The following is a 21,465-nucleotide window of genomic DNA, read 5'->3' on the forward strand; positions in this document are numbered from 1 at the left end:
GAGAGAGAGAGAGAGAGAAAGAGAAAGAGAGAGAAAGAAAGAAAAAATCTTTGCAACTCCCAAGGAGTCCCCTCCCCAAGCCCCTGCTGGGGACACATAATGGGGGCACATAAGGTTGCTGGTATCTGGAGGCACCAACTCATTGCTCTCAGCTTTCTGAGTCTGCCCAAGACTGACCAACTGAATGACCAACCAACCAAACAACCTACCGACCACAATGCTGCTTGAACTAGGGACTTTCCACTAAGGCAAGCTGGCCCCACTCCAGGACTTTGTTTCCAACTCCCCTCCTTTATCTGTTCCAGCCAGCACCCAGCCCCCTCCCCATTCCCTCATACAGTCTTTAACCTCTAAGCAGAGTAGCTTGGTTTCATGGTGTCCCCTTCACCCTTGTTTTATACACTGGTATCTGTGAGGGACTGGCTCTACAACTCCTGTAGGTACTAAAATCGGTGGATGCTGAAGTCCCTGATATGAAATGGCACAGTATTTGCATATAACCCACACACTGTATACTTTATATCATCTTTAGATTACTTATAATACTTAATACAGTGCCTACACATCCCTTCATTCACATGGATTCAATGTAGTACTTGGCACACAGCAAATTTAAGTTTTGCTTCTTGGAACTTTGTGGAATTTTTTTTTCCCCCAAAATATTTTCAACCCAAGGTTGGTTGAATCCATGGATATGGAGGAGGGTTGATTGTATTGCCTTAGGTTGAACTTTTTTTTGGGGGGGGGGGAACCGAGGGGGGTTGCCCGATCTTTTTAATTCTCAATTCCTGTACTTGATTCTAATTCTGTCTACTTTTCATATATTTCATTTTTCATCTCATGGTCTTCTCTGTATTCCTAGTTCCATTTTTATGTTCTTAATGATTATTTCCACTCACTTTTATCTCTGATTTTAGAATCTTAACTCATTTACTTTTAAATTTAATATTTTATTGGCTTCTTAATTATTAATTTCTGCTTTATTTTTCCCTCTTATTGTTCTCGTTTTTCTAGTTTTAGAATTATTCTAAGCTTGCCCCCCTTATTGCCTATGTTTTCTTCTTCCTCTTCTCCTATTAACTTTCCTCCCCAAGCCCACCCTGACTCCCATCCCACAGCAAGAACTGTAGCCACAATGGGGGTAGCACCAAAGAAAGCTGACTCCTGCAGTGGCCTTTTCATCTTCTGGCAGGCTCTCGGCAGACAAGCAAACAAAACAAAGAAAAAACAAATCTCACCCTGGGACACTTGGGAGTCCCACAAATGTACACTCTCCCCAGGGCCACAGTTGTCTCTCTATAGAGAATACATGATTTACTTCAGGGTTTCTCAACCTCAGTATTACTGACATTTGGGGTGGGTTCTTCCTTCTGCATTGTAAAGCTGCCTTCTGCATTGTAGGAGGGTTGGCAGTATCCCTGGCCTCTACCCACTAGATGCCAGTAGCACCCCCTCCCAGTCACGACAGTCAAAAATGTCTCTGGTCACTGCCAAATGTCTTCTGGGGAGCAACCTCCCCAATGAGAACCACCGGTTTACTTGAATAAATACTATTTTCTGGCATCTCTCATCACCCAGCCTTTAAGAAAATCTGTGTTTTAAAACCCATGGCCTCAAGCCTAATACACAGTTATAGAAACCAGAACAATAGCTGCCTGGAGGATGAAATGAGGGATGGTGGGGGCAGTAGACTTACCACAAAGAAGCACAAGGAAACTTTCTGGGGTGAAAGAAACAATCTTTATTGGAGTGTATACATCTGGCATCTCTCATCACCCAGATTTTCTTAAAGGCTGGGTGATGAGTTATACAACGTGTATACATCTGTCAAAACTCAAATTGAACATCTAAGATTATACAATTTAAAATCCATCTATTTCACCATATGGAAATTATACTTTTAAAAAAACCATGGGCACACTCTAATCCATGCCAAGTTTGTGCCAAAATATAGGTAAAAACTTTAGGCCAAGGTCATTCCGATGAAGGAAGCAGTCACATACCTGATTGTGGTAAGGAACTAGGTGGTACAGAGCTGTGGGACAGAAATCCACAGAAGGAGCTTGGTAAAAGGTCCACAGGCAGACAAGACTGACACTGATGTACTCAACATCTAAGGTGGCTCCTCTTGGCTCAAGACTACTCCACCCTGCCCTTCACATTCACCACCTTTCCTTATAACAGTAAAGCGGAAGCTCGCCAGACCAGATGTTATCACAAATGGGAGTCTTGGACACTATGTGCCTGCCAGGTGACTACCATAATTTGTTAGGGATCAGTATTGAGTATTCAGGTCAACCCATTCAAAGTCAGAATTTAAGAAGAGAAAGGCTGTTAAAATAGGCAGAGATCATCCAGGAAAGTATGAGGGCACAAAGAGGAGAAGAAGAAGAGCATCCTTCAATCTTTTGCCTCCCCAAGGAAGAACACTAATCTGGAGGTCTGGTGCCTTGAAGAAAGACAACCAACTTCCAGGGTCTGGGGACATAACCAAAAAAGCTCTAGTTTTATCAACTTTTTTCATATTGGCACTCCTGTTGCGTTGCCCTGTGACACATGAACACAAAGACAATGTCTCACCATGAGGGGTCCTAACCCATTATGGTATAATCAGACTGAATATACCTCCTGATAAGTGAGATCTCTCCTGGGCTTTTTCTGATAGGGGGCTGGAACCTCCAGACTGTGTGTACCCATGTGAGTGCCTAAGCACTCACTGTCTCAAGTGACAGTCCTTGGGAAGCCTTGTTTGCCAGGCTCACTCCCTACCCAGGGCAGATGACTTGGCTCAGAAAGTGAGTACATATATACATTTTCCAAGAACTGATTAGATATGCTCTACTTTGGATTAGATGAGTTTGGCTTGCTAGATCAAAGTCAAGCAAGATCTGTTAAGAGCTGCATCTTCAATGAGTGCTAAGCTACAGGCTAGATCCAAAGGCTGCTTTTCTTTAGATCCAGCCCCTTTGGAATGTACCCTTCAGTTGCTAGAGGCCTCTTCTGGAATTCAGCTAGTAGGAGGGGGATCTCAAAGTAAGGACCCTGATGTGTTGGCTTATCTGACGTTTTGAACATACCTGTGAGACCAATAGTCAGAGGGAAAACTAAAATATGGCTTAGACAAAGGTGAGTTAGTGGCCCTTAGGTTTATAAACCTCAGAGGGAGTATCATTGAGTTCCCCAGCTCAGGTGGCTAACCCTTTCTTTCTTTCAGGTCTGAGCCTATTCCCCAGCAAGTATATATCTTATACTCACCCTATCAAGGTACATTTTCTATATTGGACCTTGGACTCTCTGTCTTTCAACTTTTGTTTTACACAGTCCACAGGGGGCTTAATTGTCAATGGAAACTGAGCAACCAGGATTAGCATTTGGTTAGACGAGGCCCTAACAAGAAGTATTGTAAAGGGTAGGTTGCCATTATCTCAAGGGCATTATTCGCTTCTTATTCTTTCTCCACTGAAGCTTGCCAGGGACTGATGATGACAAAATAAATGTGGTCAGGTAAGCAAGGTTATATGTAACAATCAGAAGAGGATTGATTGTTAGGATTTTATTTCAGAAACAAATATTTATTGCACACCATGTCAGGCACAGTGCTAAACAGACACAACACTTAATCAGATGTGGTCCCTGCTCTTACAGAACTTCCAGGAAGACTATGAGTTTACTTGAAAAGACTCAGGACACAATTTAAAAAATAAACTCAAAGCGAGAGGATTGCCTGAGCCCAGGGGTTCTAGACCAGCCTAGGCAACTTGGCGAGACCTTATCTCTACAATAAATCAAAAATAGCCGGGCATGGTAGTGCATGCCTGTAGTTCCAGCTACTTGGAAGGCTGAGGCGGAAGAATCGCCTGAGCCCAGCAGGTCAGGCTGCGGTGGCCATGAGCATGCCACTGCACTCCAGCCTGGGTGACAGAGTGAGACTCCCAACTCAAAAAATAAAAATAAAAAATAAACTAATATTCTAAAAAAAAATTCAGACATAAGATTGAGTTTATCTTCCAGCTACAGCACCAAGGGTAAATTCTTAGACACAGCTAGCCAAGATAGGATATGAATCTGGTGAGGTCATAAACACACAAATATAATGGGTACCCAGAAGGCTAAACTGTTCTTGCTTTGCAAATAAAAGTGTACTGCCCAGGATTCTGTAGCTCTAGGACCACATTGTGATTGTGTTCCAGTAAAACCGCTTTAAAGACAAAAACCTCAAGCTAAATGAGACACCCTCAGAATTATTCAAAGACTCTCATGAATGGTGGGGCTCAAAACCCTAACAACTTGCTTTCTTTTTCAACTCTATAGAGAATCCAGTGTGCAGTCTCTCCCATTTTTAAGAAGTATGACCCTTTGTTCTCCCATGGTTACAAAACTATTATCTTTTTAGACCATCCATTTAAAATATATACCAGTGGAAAAAAAAATAAAATATATACCAGTTTCCTTTTTGGTAAAAGGCCTCTGCAGTTCTGTGTACCCTAGAGGTTTCAGAATCACCCAGGAAGTTATTTATTTACTTAGTTCACAGCCCATTACATCTGATATAAGTGGGAAGCTTTTTAAAAGCATAGATTCCAACACCTTCCCCCAGAGTGTCTGACTCAGTAAATCTAAGAGGGGCCGAAGAATCTATTCCCACGATAAGCCAAGTTTAGAAAACCTCTATTCCACAAGCAGATGCTTAGGGAAGTTATTCAATTTAAGTTTATATAAACACTCAAACATACTTATTCCTAAAAACATTTGGAAGAATGAAATTAAAATTGTCCTATACAGAAAAAGAAACAGACAGGCCACCTACTAGAGAAATTATGGGATTCATTCACATTCAACAAAATCTCTCCCTTCTTAAACAAAATACAATGAATACTTCCACCCCTAATTCCCTAACTACCACCCTATCCTTCTTCCTACCTGCACTGACAAATTTATTTTAAAAATAGACTACACTTAGATGGCAGAATAGTGAATACCCTTATCAAGCTGAGAACTGACTCGAATGGCCATGAAGAGAGCTTCTAGAGTGCCCTATATATACTAGTATGTTCGGTTTATAAAAATTCACTTACAGCCGGCCTTGGTGGCTCAGCCTGTAATTCCAGCACTTTGGGAGGCCGAGGTGAGTGGATTGCCTGAGCCTGAGGGTTCAAGACCCGCCCAGGCAACTTGGAGAGACCTCATCTCTACAATAAATCAAAAACTAGCTGGGCGTGGTAGCACGCGCCTGTAGTTCTGGCTACTTAGAAGGCTGAGGCGGAAGGATCACCGGAGCCCAGAAGGTCGAGGTTGCGGTGGCCGGGAGCATGCCACTGCACTCCAGTCTGGGCGACAGAGTGAGACTCCAACTAAAAAAAAAAAAAAAAATTCACTTACGAACCATATACTTTCCTATATGTACATTATACAGATGGTCCCTGACTTAAAGATGGTGTGAAAGTGTATCATTCAATAGAAAGAGTACTTTGAGTACTCATACAACTATTTTTTCACCTTCAGTATAGTAATCAATAAAGTACATGAGATATTCAACACTTTATTATAAAATAGTCTTTGTGTTAGATTATTTCACCCAACTGTAGGTTACTGGAAGTGTTCTGAGCACATGTGAAGTAGGCTAGACCAAACTATGATGTTTGGTAGGTTGGGTATATTAAAATGCATTTTCAGGTTATGACATTTTCAATTTACAATGGGTTTATCTAGATGTAACCCCACTGTAAGTTGAGGAACATCTGTATTTCAACACAAAGTCAAAAAAATAGACTGTTTTCTTGATTTTATACCCTCCACCCTTCACTACTCATTGCACCTCCCTAAAACTGTTTTTCCCAAAGCCACCAATGCCCTCCCAGTTGCCAAACTCCACTGGACATCTAGCATCTTAGTTGCACTCTGAAACTGGTAACCACTCTCCATCTTCAAACTCTCTTTTTTGGGCTTCCAGGATTCTCCAAGATTTCTAAGCACTCTCTGGCTCTCCTTTGGGGCCTTCTCTTCCTCTGCACAGCTCTTCAAGGTTAATGAGACATGGAGTAGTCCTTAATCCTCTCCTCACTCCAGAGCAATTTCATGGAAACTTTTAACTCCCAAGCCATATGTTATTGATATCCACATCAGTATCCCTAGACCAGTCTCTGCCTAAGCCTGAGGCTTGTATGTCTAACTCCTTGACAAACCTTCACCAGGCTTTTCAATTGCTACTTCAAACAGAACATATGTAAAAGTGAACTGCTTTTTTTTTTTGAGATAATGGAATGTGTTACTTATTTTTTATTTATACTTTTTTTTTTTTTAGTTGAAGTCTCACTCTGTCACCCAGGCTGGAGTGCAGTGACACGTGCACAGCAACTGCAGCCTCGACCTGCTGGGCTCAGGTGATCCTTCCGCCTCAGTCTTCCAAGTAGCTGGAACTACAGGCACATGTCACCATGCTCGGCTAATTTTTTGATGTATTGTAGAAATGAGGTCTCGCCAAGTTGCCCAGGCTAGTCTCAAACCTGTGGACTCAGGCAATCTTGGCCTCCCAAAGTGCTGGGATTATAGGCATGAGCCACCATGCCTGGCCTATTTATACTTTTAAATTATATATATTTAAGATGTACAATATGATGTTTCAAACTTAATTCTCTCCAAAAGCCTGTTTTCCTCTGAGATGCTCTATCTCATTTAATGGTCCTACAATCCACACAGTCAAAAGACAACATCAAAGCAACTCTCTAATGAAACAATGAAAACAGATTTCAAAGACAATAAGATATAGTCCCTGTCTCCACAGTCTAATAAGGTGGATAAACAAATAGTTACACTATCTGTGATGAGTGCACTAACAGACAAGGGACGGGATCAACAGAGAACATGGAATAATGTACCACATCTGAGAAACAACTGCAGACAGGAGACAGGATCAACAATCCGGAAGTTTATGTATTTTTTTAAAGCAGTCATCCAACAGATTGATGCTAAGAATGAGTATCACTAAGAAGAGCCACTGTAAAAAACAGTAACAGCCGGGTGTGGCGGTTCATGCCTATAATCCCAGCATTTTGGGAGGTCGAGGTGGGAGTATTGCTTGAGCCCAGGAGTTTGAGACTAGCCTAGGCAACATAACAAGACCTTATCTCTACAAAAAAGAAAAAAAAATTAGCCAGGCATGGTGGTATGCACCTGTAGTCCCAGTTACTCAGGTGGCTGAGGCAGAAGGACCACCTGAGCCCAGGAGGTCGAGGCTGCAGTGAGTTGTGATCATGCCACTGCAATCCAGCCTGGGCAACAGAGTGAGACCCCTACTTAAAAAAAAATTCTCAATCAACAACTTCCTTCACAAAATCAAGGGGGTTTTAATAATCTACCCCAGGCCAGGCATGGTGGCTCACGCCTGTAATCCCAGCAGTTTGAGAGGTGAAAGCGAGAAGATTGCCTGAGTCTGGGGGTTCAAGACTAGCCTGGGCAACCTGGCAAGACCTTGTTTCTACAATAAATTAAAAATCAGCTGGGCATGAAGGCGTGCACCTGTGGTTCCAGCTACTTGGAAGGCTGAAGTAGAAGGAGCACCTGAGACTGAAGAATTGTCTGAGCCCAGCAGGTCGAAGTGGTGGTGGCCGTGAGCATGACACTGAATTCCAGCTTGGGCAACAGAGTGACACTCTGACTCAAAATCATAATCATAATCATAATAACCATAATAATAATAATCTACTCTAAATAATTTGGTAACAAAAATTACACAAGCAGGTTGGGTATGGTGGCTCACACCTGTAAACCCCAGAACTTTGGGAGGCCGATGTGGGAGGATCATTTGAGGCCAGGAGTACAAGACCAGCCTGGGCAACATAGCAAGACTTTTCTCTACAAAAGATTAAAAATAAAAATAAAATAAAAAATTTAAAAATTGCACAAACAAATCTAATACTTTAATTATTACATTTTAGCTATTATATAACTTAGCTGAGAGTCATATAACCTGTACATTCAAATGTACAGCTGCTTCCAAAGTTGTATAAAATCATTTTAAAATCTGTAATTGTGGAAAATAAATGCATTGGGGAACATTTTGAAAGCAAATGCCATTTAAAGTTAGATATTCCCTTATTTACAGAAAGATACATAATTATGCTTTTTATTTCCCAAAGATTACCCTGGTTCTTTGATCTTCAATCAACATTTTCTGCAATAATTACCATTACGAAAGCATTTTCATTTGAAACAAAATGCTAATTTTTAATCTGATTCTTTTCAGTTGCTTAAGAGATAAAAATCTAAAATAGATTATTTATTCTTGTTCTAAGTAACTAACATAAAACAAAGAGCAAACTATGTGAAATAATTTAGGCTAAAACAAAATGAAGAAAACAATTTTAAAAATTCTGCCCAAACTAGGTTACATTGGTGTTCTTAGTAATATGTTATAAGTTGAATTGAAAATAAATAGAAACTAAACAAGTCTGTAATTCTTGAATTATCAAAAGAATAAAGAATATCTCCCTCTCCATAATGAGGATTCAGTACAGTACCTACATTTTATTCAGCAACTCTTTTTTTTTTTTTGAGTTCGAGTCTCACTGTCATGCTGCCCAGGTTAGAGTGCAGTGGCATGCTCCCGGCTACCGCAGCCTCGACCTGCTGGGCTCAGGCAATCCTTCCATCTCAGCCTTCCAAGTAGCTGGAACTACAAGCACACACTACCACACCCAGCTAATTATTTTCTTTATTGTAGAGACAAGGTCTCACCAAGTTGCCCAGGCTGGTCTCAAATTCCTGGACTCAGGCCATCCTCTTGCCTTGGCCTCCCAAAGTGCTGGGGTTACAGGCTTGAGCCTCCGTGCCTGACCTCAGCAATCCTTTCTAATCTGGAGGGCCACACACCAAACAGAAAAGGGGCTTTTTCTGGGAAGGAGGTCAAAGGGAAGCAGACAATGGAAACCTGATAATTAACTGCACTACTTTGACTTTTTGTAAGAAAAAAGTATTTTAGCACTACTTATAAATTTTTTTAAGGACAGATCTCTTTTCAAAGTAGTAACCTTGATCAATCACATATGGAGTCAGAATTTACAGCAATCATACATAAAAAATTAATAAATGAAATTCACTTTTAATATGTAATCATATGGCTTCATTTCTAAATGCCTTCAGATCAAATTTTAAGCCCATAAGAAAATCATTCTCAATATATTTAAAATAAGAATAGGAGGGATTAGAAAATGACACTTGTTTTGTTTTTTTTAAAGGGGGGAGGGTAGGGAGACTTGTGGTATGATTCCACCGAATGTGTGGAGAATGTCACACCAAGTATATATATGAATATGCTCAGAAACTAGTCTAAAAAGATATTAACAGTGGTTGTCTGTAGGTGATGGTATTAAGAATGATTCTTTAGGGTTATCTGTATTTCCTGAAGTTTTTACAATGAATTTTGATGTTTTGTAGTATGCTAAGAACAGAAATGACTTGTTCCTGAAGACATTCTAAAGAATTTGCCACAAAGCACAAAGTATGAAGATAATTCCAAATGAGGAGGAGTAAAAATGTTTTGATCAGTGATAATACTTTTGGAATAAATATATTGATCAGTGATCAAGTTTTAGAATAAATATACTGAGAGGATAATTAAATCTATCCTCAAAACAACTGTTTTGACAGGCACACATTTGGATATAAAATCTGGGAGCACTCATACTTTAATAACAATAGAAACCACAATCATTTCCATCTGTTTCACAGTAAAGGGGGTTATAAAGCCAAAAATTTAAGAGTTCAGACTTTAAACAACATAAAGAAAAACTGTCTTTCCACTATGGCGAACACACAACTTTTTTTTTTTTTTTTTGAGAAAGCAGGATTTATTGAGTACAGAAAAGCTCCCACAGTGGGAGGGAACCTGAGGGGATTGCCCAACAGAGAACTATTTTGTAAGAAACTTTCAATTCTGTGGCTCTAGAGTTCTAGAGTAATTGATACATCCTAGTTCTTTCTCATCCATTATGAAGATTATAATCTAAAGAGATAAGCAAAGAAAAAATGTTTTCTAGATTAACATCTTTTTCTCATAGAAAACCAAGTTCTATTTTATCTTTGGAGGGCAGAATTCACCATGAAATTATGTCAGCAAAGCAAATGTTTTATTTGCAATTGTTTCATTTTCTACTCTTTAAAAATAACTATTCACATTTTTAAAAATAAATTTTTTTTAAAACTTCAGCATGCTACTCAGAGTGAATTTAAAATAAATGAATAAAAATAGCTATTAGATTTTATTAAATTCATGTAGAAAAATAATAAACTTGTATGCTAAACAGGAAGAAAACCTCAGGGCCAAAGAGTGAGATAATTGTTCATTTAGACAAGTTTTGAGTCATCTAGCTGAGCTGTACTGGTTTCACAGACTTGGAACACAGATGATATGCAATTTACCAAGTTCCAAATTTATTTTGAACTTCCTCATACAGGCGGAAATATACTGCTGCTTGTCTAAAACTGCAAAAAGCATCTTTTTTCTCCACTGGAATAGCATCCTGGGATATACTCAATCTTTTCTGAGTTAAGGGAATAAAGGTAAGAAAAAAATCATAGCGGAACATTTACTTCAAGTCTAGTTTTTTCAAATACATCCATGGTTTTGAACAACTAAAAAAAATGCACACCATTTAATAACAAGAGCTATCCTGTCAAAGTAAAACCTATTTAGATCCAAGTTTCATATCCTAATAGACCACCATGTGCACACAGGACTATGAACTCACTGATGACAACTGCCTTCAACCTCATCTCAGTTATTTATGTGCTTTTTCTTCTTTAAGGAAAAGAAAACTCTACAACTTTTTTCAAATTATGTACAAGAATCAATTCTGCTAATAATAATCTGATTTCATAATGAAAATCTCTGCAAAAACAGGGAACCAAAACTAGAAAAGTAAATGTTTGGACTATACACAGCAACTTTAACAGAGCTCCCAAACAGTGTGACTCCATAAACAGGCTCCGTTGTATTTGCCAAGTGAGGTAAGATATCAACAGGCAATTTAGGAAACTTTTTGGAGTCCTCACATCACTTTTTGCTTACTTACTCAGCAGTCTAACCCATGTCATAATATGACACATGAATCAGCACCTTAATAAGAGAGGAGATTCATTTCAGCAAGCACGAAGAAAAACAGGCTGCTATTTCATGAGGACTGAAATGTGTGGAATGGGGAAAAGAAAAGAAGAACCTTTATTATTTATTTTCATATATCCTTTTTTAAAAACTTCAAAAGAATGAACAGACATATCTGAAAAATAAACTTTTGGGTATCCCTCCCAATAAGGCAATGAACATGAACTTGCCAATCTATCTCTAGCTCCCACAGAGGGCTCCTCATCCTCACAGAACCAAACAAAGAAGTCCTTAAGCGGGAGCCAGTGTGGGCTTTGAATAAAACACACTGTATTGCTTCAAAGAACCAAAAAGAAATAGGAAGACAAAGGGTGACTGTACTTAAAGTGCCTTTAAAACATTATTCGCTCAAAATTTGACTATACTATCCATAATGCATAAAGCTGTATCAGGAGGATATAGTTTAACATTCAAAGTTATAGGTTTTCAGCATATTGAAAGCTCTATGACCCTTGCTCTATATTCTTGCCTTTCCAAGTTTTAGTGAACACTGGATGTAACCTTAAAAACCCACTACATTAAGAAATTGGCACTGGTGAAGTTTTCTAATAAAACTGGGATGAGGCCATGCAACTTTTTTAAAATTCAGCAATAAAAAATAAATAACTTTCAAATTCTAAAATATATCTCTAGACCAATATTTTTTTGCCCTGAAAAAATCTCTACATAAAGTTTCAAGCTGCATGAACCAACTGTAAAATTCCACATAAGCATTTTTGGGGAAAATCAACTGATAGAAACTCTCAATTCCTTTACTGAAAAAATATTTTGGCACTTTCCTGTCATACTATAAATAAGTCGAGTCTAAGCTTTTTGAAACAGATATCTGCTACAGAGATTTATTATGCATTTAATTACTTGCATTTATACATCTAATTTTAAATGTACCATGCAAACAAATATCAAAGTTCATTTTCAAGCGTTCAAGAAGTTCCAGTCTAGCTTAGAAAGATATGGGCATGCGACATATACATATAGATTATAAATTAAACCTTTATGTCATAAAAGTCTACAAACATGAACAGGCCTCATGGGGTTATAAATCCATTTATCATAAATGTCTAATACATCATCTACTTTTCTCCTCCATTGTGTCTCTGATCTCCTCATTCTTTTAAGATATTATTCATCTATTTCTTCCTTCTCCTCTTCCAGTGTAAGCTGCAACTGGGAGGCTATTTGCATTTTAGAAATAGAAACAGTGCTACAGTGTCCTGCACAGGATTCACTTCCAAATGAGATGTGAATTTATCCAAGTTTGATCCACTTTTTATAGTCCTAAGGACACAATGCTAATTTGGAACCACAAATCATTTCAGTGGACAAATGTGATGCAGAAGGGATGGAAAACACCTTACATTCATATAGTGTTTTATAGTTCACTGTTCTTTTCACAGATGTTATCTCATTTGAACGTCCCAACAACCTGCGAGATATGGAAGGGTATATTACTATCCCCACAGGACCATGATCAGGGGACTCAGAGATTAAGAAACCTCACCAAGGTCACTCAGCTGGAAGCCAGAGACACAACTAGAACCTGAGCCTGTGCTTTCAGACAGAATCCAGAGTTGAAGGACAGTTTTTTCTTCTTCTTTGTGATCTACTGTCCAACTTCTTTGAAGGGTAAGACAGGGAAAAAACTCAAGCAATTAATTCTGCCCATAAAAATGCATTTCTGTGAGTAAAAATGTAGTCACTACAATTCCTCAAGAAGAATTCCCTCAGAGATGCTTAAATTGCTAGGGTGGGAAAAACTCTTATTACCTTTCAAAGTATGTGGCATTTAAAATAATACTCAAGTATAAAGTTCAATTACTTTCCTAATTTACAGATGGTTTGGCTTTTCCATTTAGCACTGTAATTCTCCCCTCAGTCTGTACTAGTAACATGATATGAAGACAGACAGACAACATAGGCATTATACCAAGCCACAAAGAATGTGTGAGCTTACAGCCATGGACAAGTTCACTTGGGCTCCTCTGCGTAGTAAGCTCTGAGTACAGGTCACATCTTTGCCCTTCAAGAAGAAACTGACTCAGAGCAGTTTTCACTAGGCCACTTACTTGCCCTGGAGGCTGCAATTAGCAGCTGAAGATTCCCCAATCTCCAGCCTACATCTGTTACAGGAAAACTCCATACCCTTGGGGTCCATGTCAACTGATTACCACCTCTCAATGTCCAGATATTTCAACAAGTCCAATCTGTTCAAAATCAAATGACCGCCTCCCCACAAATCGAACTCGGCCTTCTTCCACTTTCTCACCTCAACTAATAGTTCCTACAGTCAAAAGTCAAAAGCCTGGGCAGCATCCTTGAATTCTCCTTCTCTCTCCTCTGTCACATCCAATCAACTACCAAGTTTTGAAATAAATTGTACTTTTGAAGAACCCCAAGACTGTAGACTACCGTAACACTACCTTAGCAGCCTCTTACAAGACACCAACGAAAAGTTAGTAACAGCTCACATTTCTTGAGCACTTACTTTGTGCCAAGCACTGTTCTAAGCTTTGGGTATGAGTGAATTTAAGTCACACGACCATTTAAGGTTGGTAAGAGTCTTATCCTTGTTTTAAAGATGAAGCAGCAGCTACAAAGAATCTAAATATCTCCCCCCAAGGAATACGGTGAAGCCCAAGGTCTTAACATGGTGCTGAACTCTCTCACTTCTGTGTCCTTGCATGTGCTTTTCTTCTCTGCTTAGAAGCCCTTTCAACCTTGTCTTCCCCGCTTCAAAGGTCAGCACAAGCATGTTCTTCTCTAGAAAGTCTTCTAATGCCCCCTACTGGTGCTCATCTCTCTAAGTCAGTCGTTCTCAAAGTTGGCTGCATGCTCTAAAAACTTAGATGCCTAGATTCCATCTCTAGAGATTCTGATGTCATTGGTCTGGGTTCCAGACTGGGCACTAGAACTTTTTTAAGTTCCCCAGGAGACTCTAACGTGCAGTCAAAGTTGAGATCCACTGAATCGTAAGGGATTTTATGTCTGTGCTGATAACTGCATTGTGAGCTTCAAAGAGTTTCACAATAACCTGAGGGCAAGGGTTTTTTCCAAAACGAAAGATGCCTGGACCCCACCTAAAAAGTAATCAGAACCATGGGAAGGGTCCTGGAAACTATTTGTCTCCTTGAATAATTCTAATGTATAGCCAGATTTGGGAACTCTTTCCTAGATTAGAAATGGGTCTTTTCAGAATACTGTTGGTGGAAGTGCAAATTAGTACAACCTCTATAGAAATCGGTATGGAGATTTCTAAAAGAACTAAAAGCAGACCTACTGCTCGATCCAGTAATCCCACTACTAGGTATCTACCCAAAGGAACAGAAGTCATTACACAAAACAGATACCTGCACTCGTATGTTTATTACAGGACAATTCACAATTGCAAAGATGTGGAATCAACCTAAATGCCCATCAACTGATCAGTGGATAATGAAGATGTGGTATGTATATATATATCATGAAATACTATTCAGCCATAAAAAAAGAATGAAATAACGTCTTTTGCAGCAACTTGGGTAAAATTAGAGAACTTCATCCTAAGTGAACTAACGCAGGAGCAAAAAACCAAACACTGCACGTCCTCACTTATAAGTGAGAGCAAAACTAAGGGTATGCAAAGGCATAGAGAATGATATGATGGACACTGAAGACTCAGAAGGGGATGGAGGGATAAAAATTCACCTATCAGTACAATGTGCACAGGTGGTGGTGGTGGTAGTGGCAGGTACACTTAAAGCCCAGATTTCTTTGCCTCTACACAATGCACCCATGTAACCAATACTCTGTACCTCCTAAAGCTACTGAAATAAGTAAAATAAAATAAATGTTTTTTTTTACTTGCCGCTCCCCCAGGGTCAGCATGATACACAGCCCATAGTTGGACTGTGATAAAATTTGTGTAATGAAGATCTAGTATATGGGGACTGGGTATATATATTCAATATTCCAACTTCCTGCAGCAGCACAAGGAAAAGTTGCTTCCTATGCAAATACTGGGCAGCTTTTCAAATGTGTTTTTTTTAATCCACCAGTGCCCCCTACTGACCCAAAGATTAATAGCTAAATCAAAACAATGGTTCAGTTAAACATTTTAATTAAATATGCACATGCCGGCTGGGTGGCTCAGCCTGTAATCCCACGCCTTTGGGAGGCTGAGGTGAGTGGATTGCCTGAGCCCGCGGGTTCGAGACCTGCCTGGGCAGCAAGACCTCATCTCTACAATAAAAATCAAAAAATCAGCCAGGCGTGGTAGCACATGCCTGTAATTCCGGCTACTCAGAAGGCTGAGGCGGAAGGATCGCTGGAGCCCAGCAGGCGAGGCTGCGGTGGCCGGAAGCGGCCACTGCACTCCAGTCTGGCCGACCGAGTGAGACTCCAACTCAAAATAAATAAATAAATAAATAAATAAATAAATATGCACATAACTAGTGAGATACATTGTACTCCACCACTACCTATACTATCAATTCCTTTGCCCTCCAGTCCCAGTTGACTCAAGCTGTTAACACCCAAACCCAGATCAATCCTACCATTTGCTCCAATCCCACTTGGCACAGACTTGCAAGAAGAGTGCTCTCAGCAGAGCCCCCCAAGGATCTGGCCTATCTTTTTTGTTCTTTGGTCAATGCCTCTTCCAAATCCCACCATGCGCAAAAACCATCCACCTCAAAAGCACAAGAAACCATTCATCTACTGATTGCCTCAATTCTTGCTATTCAACATGTGATTAGGGGATCTGCAGCATCTAAAGCATGCAGAAGCTTGTTAAAAAGTGAAGAATCTGAGGTCCCAACCCAGACCCACTGAATTGGAATCTTCATTTTAACAAGAGTCATAAGTACATTAAAGTTTGACAAGCACTGGTTCGCAATTAATAGACCTAACACTGTCATTTTATGACAAATATTATGTAATGCTCTTTTGCTATCCTGAAATTCATCATCAATCTATATGGATAGGTCCAAAAAGGCAAAGATATTAACATAATATGATGGCACATAAAGGTGAATAAAAAGGAAAGATTTCTATGAATTATATTTCAGTACAAATATGTTCAACGCAGCTAAAGGCATAAAGAACAACCCCTTGAGTTTCCAAAACATACCCTAAGGGAGTGAAGAACCACCCAGTAGAAATCTGCTGGTAGAAATCCCTCACACCTTTCCATTCCTTCCATGTCACAAGTGGAAATATCTCTCTCCTCTCCCCTGCCTTCTTTTTTTTGAGTCGAGGTCTCACTCTGTACCCAGACTGAAGTGCTGTGGCACGATCATGGCTCATTGCAGCCTCTAACTCCTGGGTTCAAGCAATCCTCACTTCTCAGCCTCCTGGCTAGCTGGGACTACAAGTCCACATCACCACACCTGGCTAGTGTGTGTGTGTGTGTGTGTGTGTGTGTGTGTGTGTGTGTGTGTGTGTGTGTGTGTAGAGATGAGGTATCACTATGTTACCCAGGCTGGTCTTGAACTCCTGGGTTCACGCAATCCTCCCACCTCAGCCTCCCAAAGTACTGGGATTATAGGTGTGAGTCACCACGCCTGGCCTTTTAAAGCTGAGTGATTCTCTCTTGTAAAAGCTCTTTGTACACTCCTCCCTAGACCATAAACACTACCAAATCTTGAATACTGTAACAACCATAAAATAACTCTAGAACCTTGACCCAACATTTCCTTCTAGTTACCATATTCTCTCTCCTTCCCTTGTCAAGCTTATCAACCACCATTGTATCCATTTACTCACCCCTCAGTCACCAAGTTAATCTTTCACTTCCATCAGTAAACCTATATGTATAAGAATCATGAAAGCTTTCCAAAGTGCCCAAATCAACGAACACTTCTCCAAACTCATCTAACTTAAATCTCTTAATGGACATTGCTGGTTGCATATCCAGTCTCCATTCCCCTCTTCCTTCCTAAAAGAACCCCATTGTGTTCATGAATTCATTCCTCTCCCCTGTGATTAAGGTTAAGTGACCCCATCCTGAGCTGATCCTGTTTAAACCCAGCCAATCAGAGCATGGCATTCCCCTCACAACTATTATCAGGTCAGGGGCAGACACCTGACCTAAGTTGGTTCCAATCACACTGGAGGAAGAGTATAATCCAAGCATGGGAGCTTTGTCCCCTCTCCTCCTCTTGCACTAGTGAATGAGAGTGTGTATGTTACTGGCAGTCATCTTGCAACCCTAAGGGAAACCAATCTTACTGTGGAAGGCCAAGAGACAGGTCCTTGATGACACTGTTGACCCACCGAATCAACAACCCTGGAGTCCATCCTTCCTATGGACTTCATGATATTTCTTCTTACTATTTAAGCAATTGGGTTTTCCCAGCTGAAAGCATCTTAACACAGCCTGCTCTCCTTGAACTTTCCTCCCTTGACTTTCTAAACATCACTCTTTTTTGTTCCTACTTCTACTTCTCAAAACTCCGGCTTCCTCTCTTCCTCTGCCTACTCCTTACATTCTTGATGTCCTCCAAGATTTGTTGTGATCTTTTCTCTTTTTATTGAGAGGACAGAAAAGCTCCCAGTGGGAGGGGACCCCAGGGGGGGTTGCCCTGTTGTGACCTTTTCTACCCAAAGTACATGTCACCGGAAATAATTCCAGCTCACTGTATGCTTCCTTTGACATATCAAAAATGAGTTACCAGCACTTCTCCCAATGGAATACTATTGCTGATGTTCCCCAGCTCATATACCTGAAGAACTAATTGTCTTCCAAAACTGAATTTTAGTATCTCCTCTGTGAGGCCTCCCCTGAAGTCCCCAGAGCTTCCTTTCCTTTTCTGCACCATGGACCTCTTTGGCAGTCTGTGAGCACTGTGGATCCCTTCTCAAAAGAATGCTTCTAACTGTACACAATAAAATGAAAATTATATTGACATAGTTTTATTTTTAAAACTCAAATTTCTAATATAGTAATATGTGCTTCTTTATTAACTCTAAATAAAAAGATCTAGCAGTGGGTTTTATCTACTACAATTCTTAAGTAGTGATGAGCATAAGTATTTTGAAATCTGCAACAACTGTAATGTGATCTGAAAATGTGACTTGCACTGGTACTGTGACTTCTATTGGTGACAGGTTCTAATACAACTGTGGTTTGCTGCTGTGGGAACCTGTTAAATTAATGACCAACAATTAACCCACCATACCTCCTTATATCCATGCCCTTATGTAGTCCTCCCATCACATCAACTCTGGACTGGGCTGTGATTGGTTTTGACATTAGCAAATGTGAGGCAGGTAAGTGTCTGTGCATTGGGTCTTGCCCTCTTGGAACCCAGTAACCATGTGAGGAAGTTCAAGCTAGGTACATGGAGGGGAACCAAGCCCCCAGACATGGGAGGGAGGCCACCTTTCAGTCAAGCCACCAGCTGAATTCAGCTACTGGGGATGCCAGCAGAACAGCCCAGCCAACTAGTAGATTGTGAGAAATAATAAATCATTATTGTTTTAAGGCACTGGTTTGCAGTGGTTCCTTACCCAACAAGAGAGATTTAAAACAGTTACCCATATTCATTACTGAAGGAAATGCTCAATTTCAGTTGGAGGTTGGTGAAAATAATTATTTCTTCACTTATTTTCAGAGATACCCTATCTGCAGACCCTTTGAGAGGCTGAAGACCCCAGGTTAAGAACTCCTGGTTAAGTTATGTAGATTCTGTTCTTTTCACTACCATACTACATTGTGGTACCCATATAAACTGTTGTAGTCCTAAAACTGACCTGAGCTCCTAGCACGTAATAGATGTTTAACACAAATTTATCAAATCAATGAAAGCTGATTATGGGAGCTGTCTTCCTGACTAAACTGTGAGCTGCCTGAAAACAGAATAAAAACAAATACAAGTGCTTTACACATACCAATTTACTTACTCCTTATAACAACCCTATGAGGTAGATGCTATTATCCCAATTTCAGCAATAAGAAAACAGGCCTAGAGAGGCCCAAGTGATTAGTACAAGGTTACACAGCTAGAAAGTGGCAACGCCGGGACTGGAAGGCAGAATCCATGCTCTGATTTTATAGCCTATAAAAGCACATTGCAAGAACTCAGCACAACTTTTAAATGAGTAGTACAATTTTGAGATTTCATTAGCACTATTGTATGGGTACTGTGCTTCCTGAAGACTCAATTTTGTAAATTAATTTTTGGTTGCCTGCAATGTATTTTATGTAACTTACTTTTTCAAAAGTAGAATAATGGTTTAATGCTAAGTTAAAGTTCATAAAACGGAAGGAAGGGGGTCGACTTGTCTATATTAAAAAATGTTCACTGGGGAGTGAAGCAAAGCTCCAGTTTCCCTTCTTACCCAGCCATTCCACACCAGCCTCCCCCACACCCGGCACAACTTCTCCGAAGGTGACCCTCCGCTCAACCCACACCAGGTTCTGAAACCTGACCCTGCCAGGCAACCAAAGCCGCAAACCCTGCAGTGCCCTGAGCTGGCCTCACCGTACCCACGATCTCATGAGGGCACCTGCCGAGGGGATGGGTACTTTGTGGGGAGGCGCTTTAACTTTCAAAGTGTTTTATTCACAAGAGCATGACCCAAAAGGCCGCCCCCACCCACCCTGGGGTCTCACGCCTCCACCCGGCAGCCGCCAGTCCCAAGCTGACAGGTGAATGAACCTCGGAGCCGGGACGCAGCCGGCCCGGTGGCGGGAAAAGCCTCGGGATGAGCCCGGCCTGGTCCCCACGAGGGCGCGGGGAGGGCTCCGGACGGCCGGGAGGGGGCGGTGACAGCTATAACCCGGCTCTACGCTCTCACCTTGAACATGTCGCTGGCAGCGGTGGCTCCGGCAGGGTCACCCCGGCCTCGGCCACGCCCACTACGGAGAGGTGACTACGGAGGCCCAGTAGGGACCTGATTTCTCCGACCACCAGCAGGCCGGGGTGCGGGTGGCTGTGGGTGCCGGTAGTACAACCCACTTGATGCGACGGAGGCTTAGTTCAACCACCCCGTGTTGGAAGCGGCGACGCTGAGCTGCAAAGCGTCGCTCCCCGGCGCCGGGCGGCGGGCGAACGCAAGCCCCGCCCTCCCAGAGGCCCCGCCCCTGCGCCGGCAGTTGCTAGGCGGCAAGAAAGCGCTGACTCTGTGTGGGCGGCACGCGGGGGCGCGAGGAGGGAGGCGCAGTACGCAGCGCTGCGCTGAGAATCCGCTTTCGCCGCCACGATTGGACGCCCAGCGGCGTGAGCTGGGTACCCTTGTGCGCAGAGGCTGCCGGGAGGGGGCGCCTGGGGCGCCTCGGGCGGCTTTGAGAGCCTCGCAACCGGAAGCCGCCGATTGGGGGCCTGGATCTACCTCCCAAAAGGTTTTTAGGTTTTTACTGTGGGCTGGACTTTTCTCAGGTTTTACATTTCAATCTCATTTGCCAGGTTCTTTCATCACAAAAGGCTCTGATTTCTTTTTCTCTTTAAGATGCTTAAGTGTCAGTTTCTCAATGGGAATCAAATGTTTGTCCTTTATTACTTGTAGAAGTAATAATGGCAATAACTAGCTTATTAACAAGACTAGCAAGCACTAATACAGGACTTACGATATACTGAGCTCTGATCTAAGCTCCTTACTCATATTCATCTAATCTGTCCAACAACCCAAGTAGGTGAGCACGATTATTATTCCCAGTCTATAGATGAAAAAATTGAGGCACAGAGAAGTTCAGTAATTTGTACAAGGCCACAGGGTAAGTGGGAAGCCAGAATCTAAACCCAGGTAGACTTGGAAACCTGTGCTCTACCCTAAATAATTGTTGCACTATGTCATAATGAGTGTGTATTTACTATTTCATTCTGTATTTCTGTTCTAACCCAATAAATAGAAAGTATAATCCCCATCCAGGTGCGCATGTGGAAATTTGGGAATTTGTGCAGTGGTGTGTCACTGCCCTCTAGCCAAGATCATTCGGAACACACCTGTAGTTGGAGAAGTTAGTTTCCTCACTGTTGCAAGAAAAATATACATCTAGGGGAACAGTGGGGCATTTCAGTAAGTATTAGAACGATTTATCATAGGATTTGGACTTTAGTTGGGTAATTTGGGGGCAAATTGAAGGAAGCAGGGCTTTACTTCTGCATTGAGTGTTGTTAAGGAGCCAGGGTAATGACCCAGCTGTGAGTGCCAGGGCAGCTCCCAGATCTTGAGGGTTGCTTTTCTATTAAGAGGATTCCATATTCCATACTGTTCCCATCCCCACAGAGAAAATTGAATAGACTCATAAGGTTCTGAACATTACACATATATAAAAGTGTGAAGTATATGATAAACGAGGGCAGAAGTTGTTGTTGTTGTTGTTTAGA

General features: G+C 41.1%; 1 protein-coding gene across 3 annotated transcripts in view; it reads right to left on the reverse strand.

The window, feature by feature from the left end:
* The window catches only part of APOO (apolipoprotein O), a 60,971-nt gene extending 40,775 nt beyond the window's left edge, over window positions 1-20,196 (reverse strand). For 2 of the 3 annotated variants that reach the window (XM_021715503.1, XM_008063979.2), the window contains exon 1: window positions 19,937-20,196. In XM_021715503.1, the coding sequence (XP_021571178.1) occupies window positions 19,937-19,945 (9 nt within the window). In that variant the 5' untranslated portion in view covers window positions 19,946-20,196. The remainder of the gene's footprint in view (window positions 1-19,936) is intronic. The other variant, XM_008063980.2, reaches the window with a different exon arrangement.
* Between the last annotated feature and the right edge of the window lie 1,269 nt (window positions 20,197-21,465).

Source organism: Carlito syrichta, unplaced genomic scaffold (genome assembly GCF_000164805.1).
Source record: "Carlito syrichta isolate Samal-C Ts95f unplaced genomic scaffold, Tarsius_syrichta-2.0.1 Scaffold307171, whole genome shotgun sequence".
In the NCBI taxonomy this organism is placed as follows: Eukaryota; Metazoa; Chordata; class Mammalia; order Primates; family Tarsiidae; genus Carlito; species Carlito syrichta.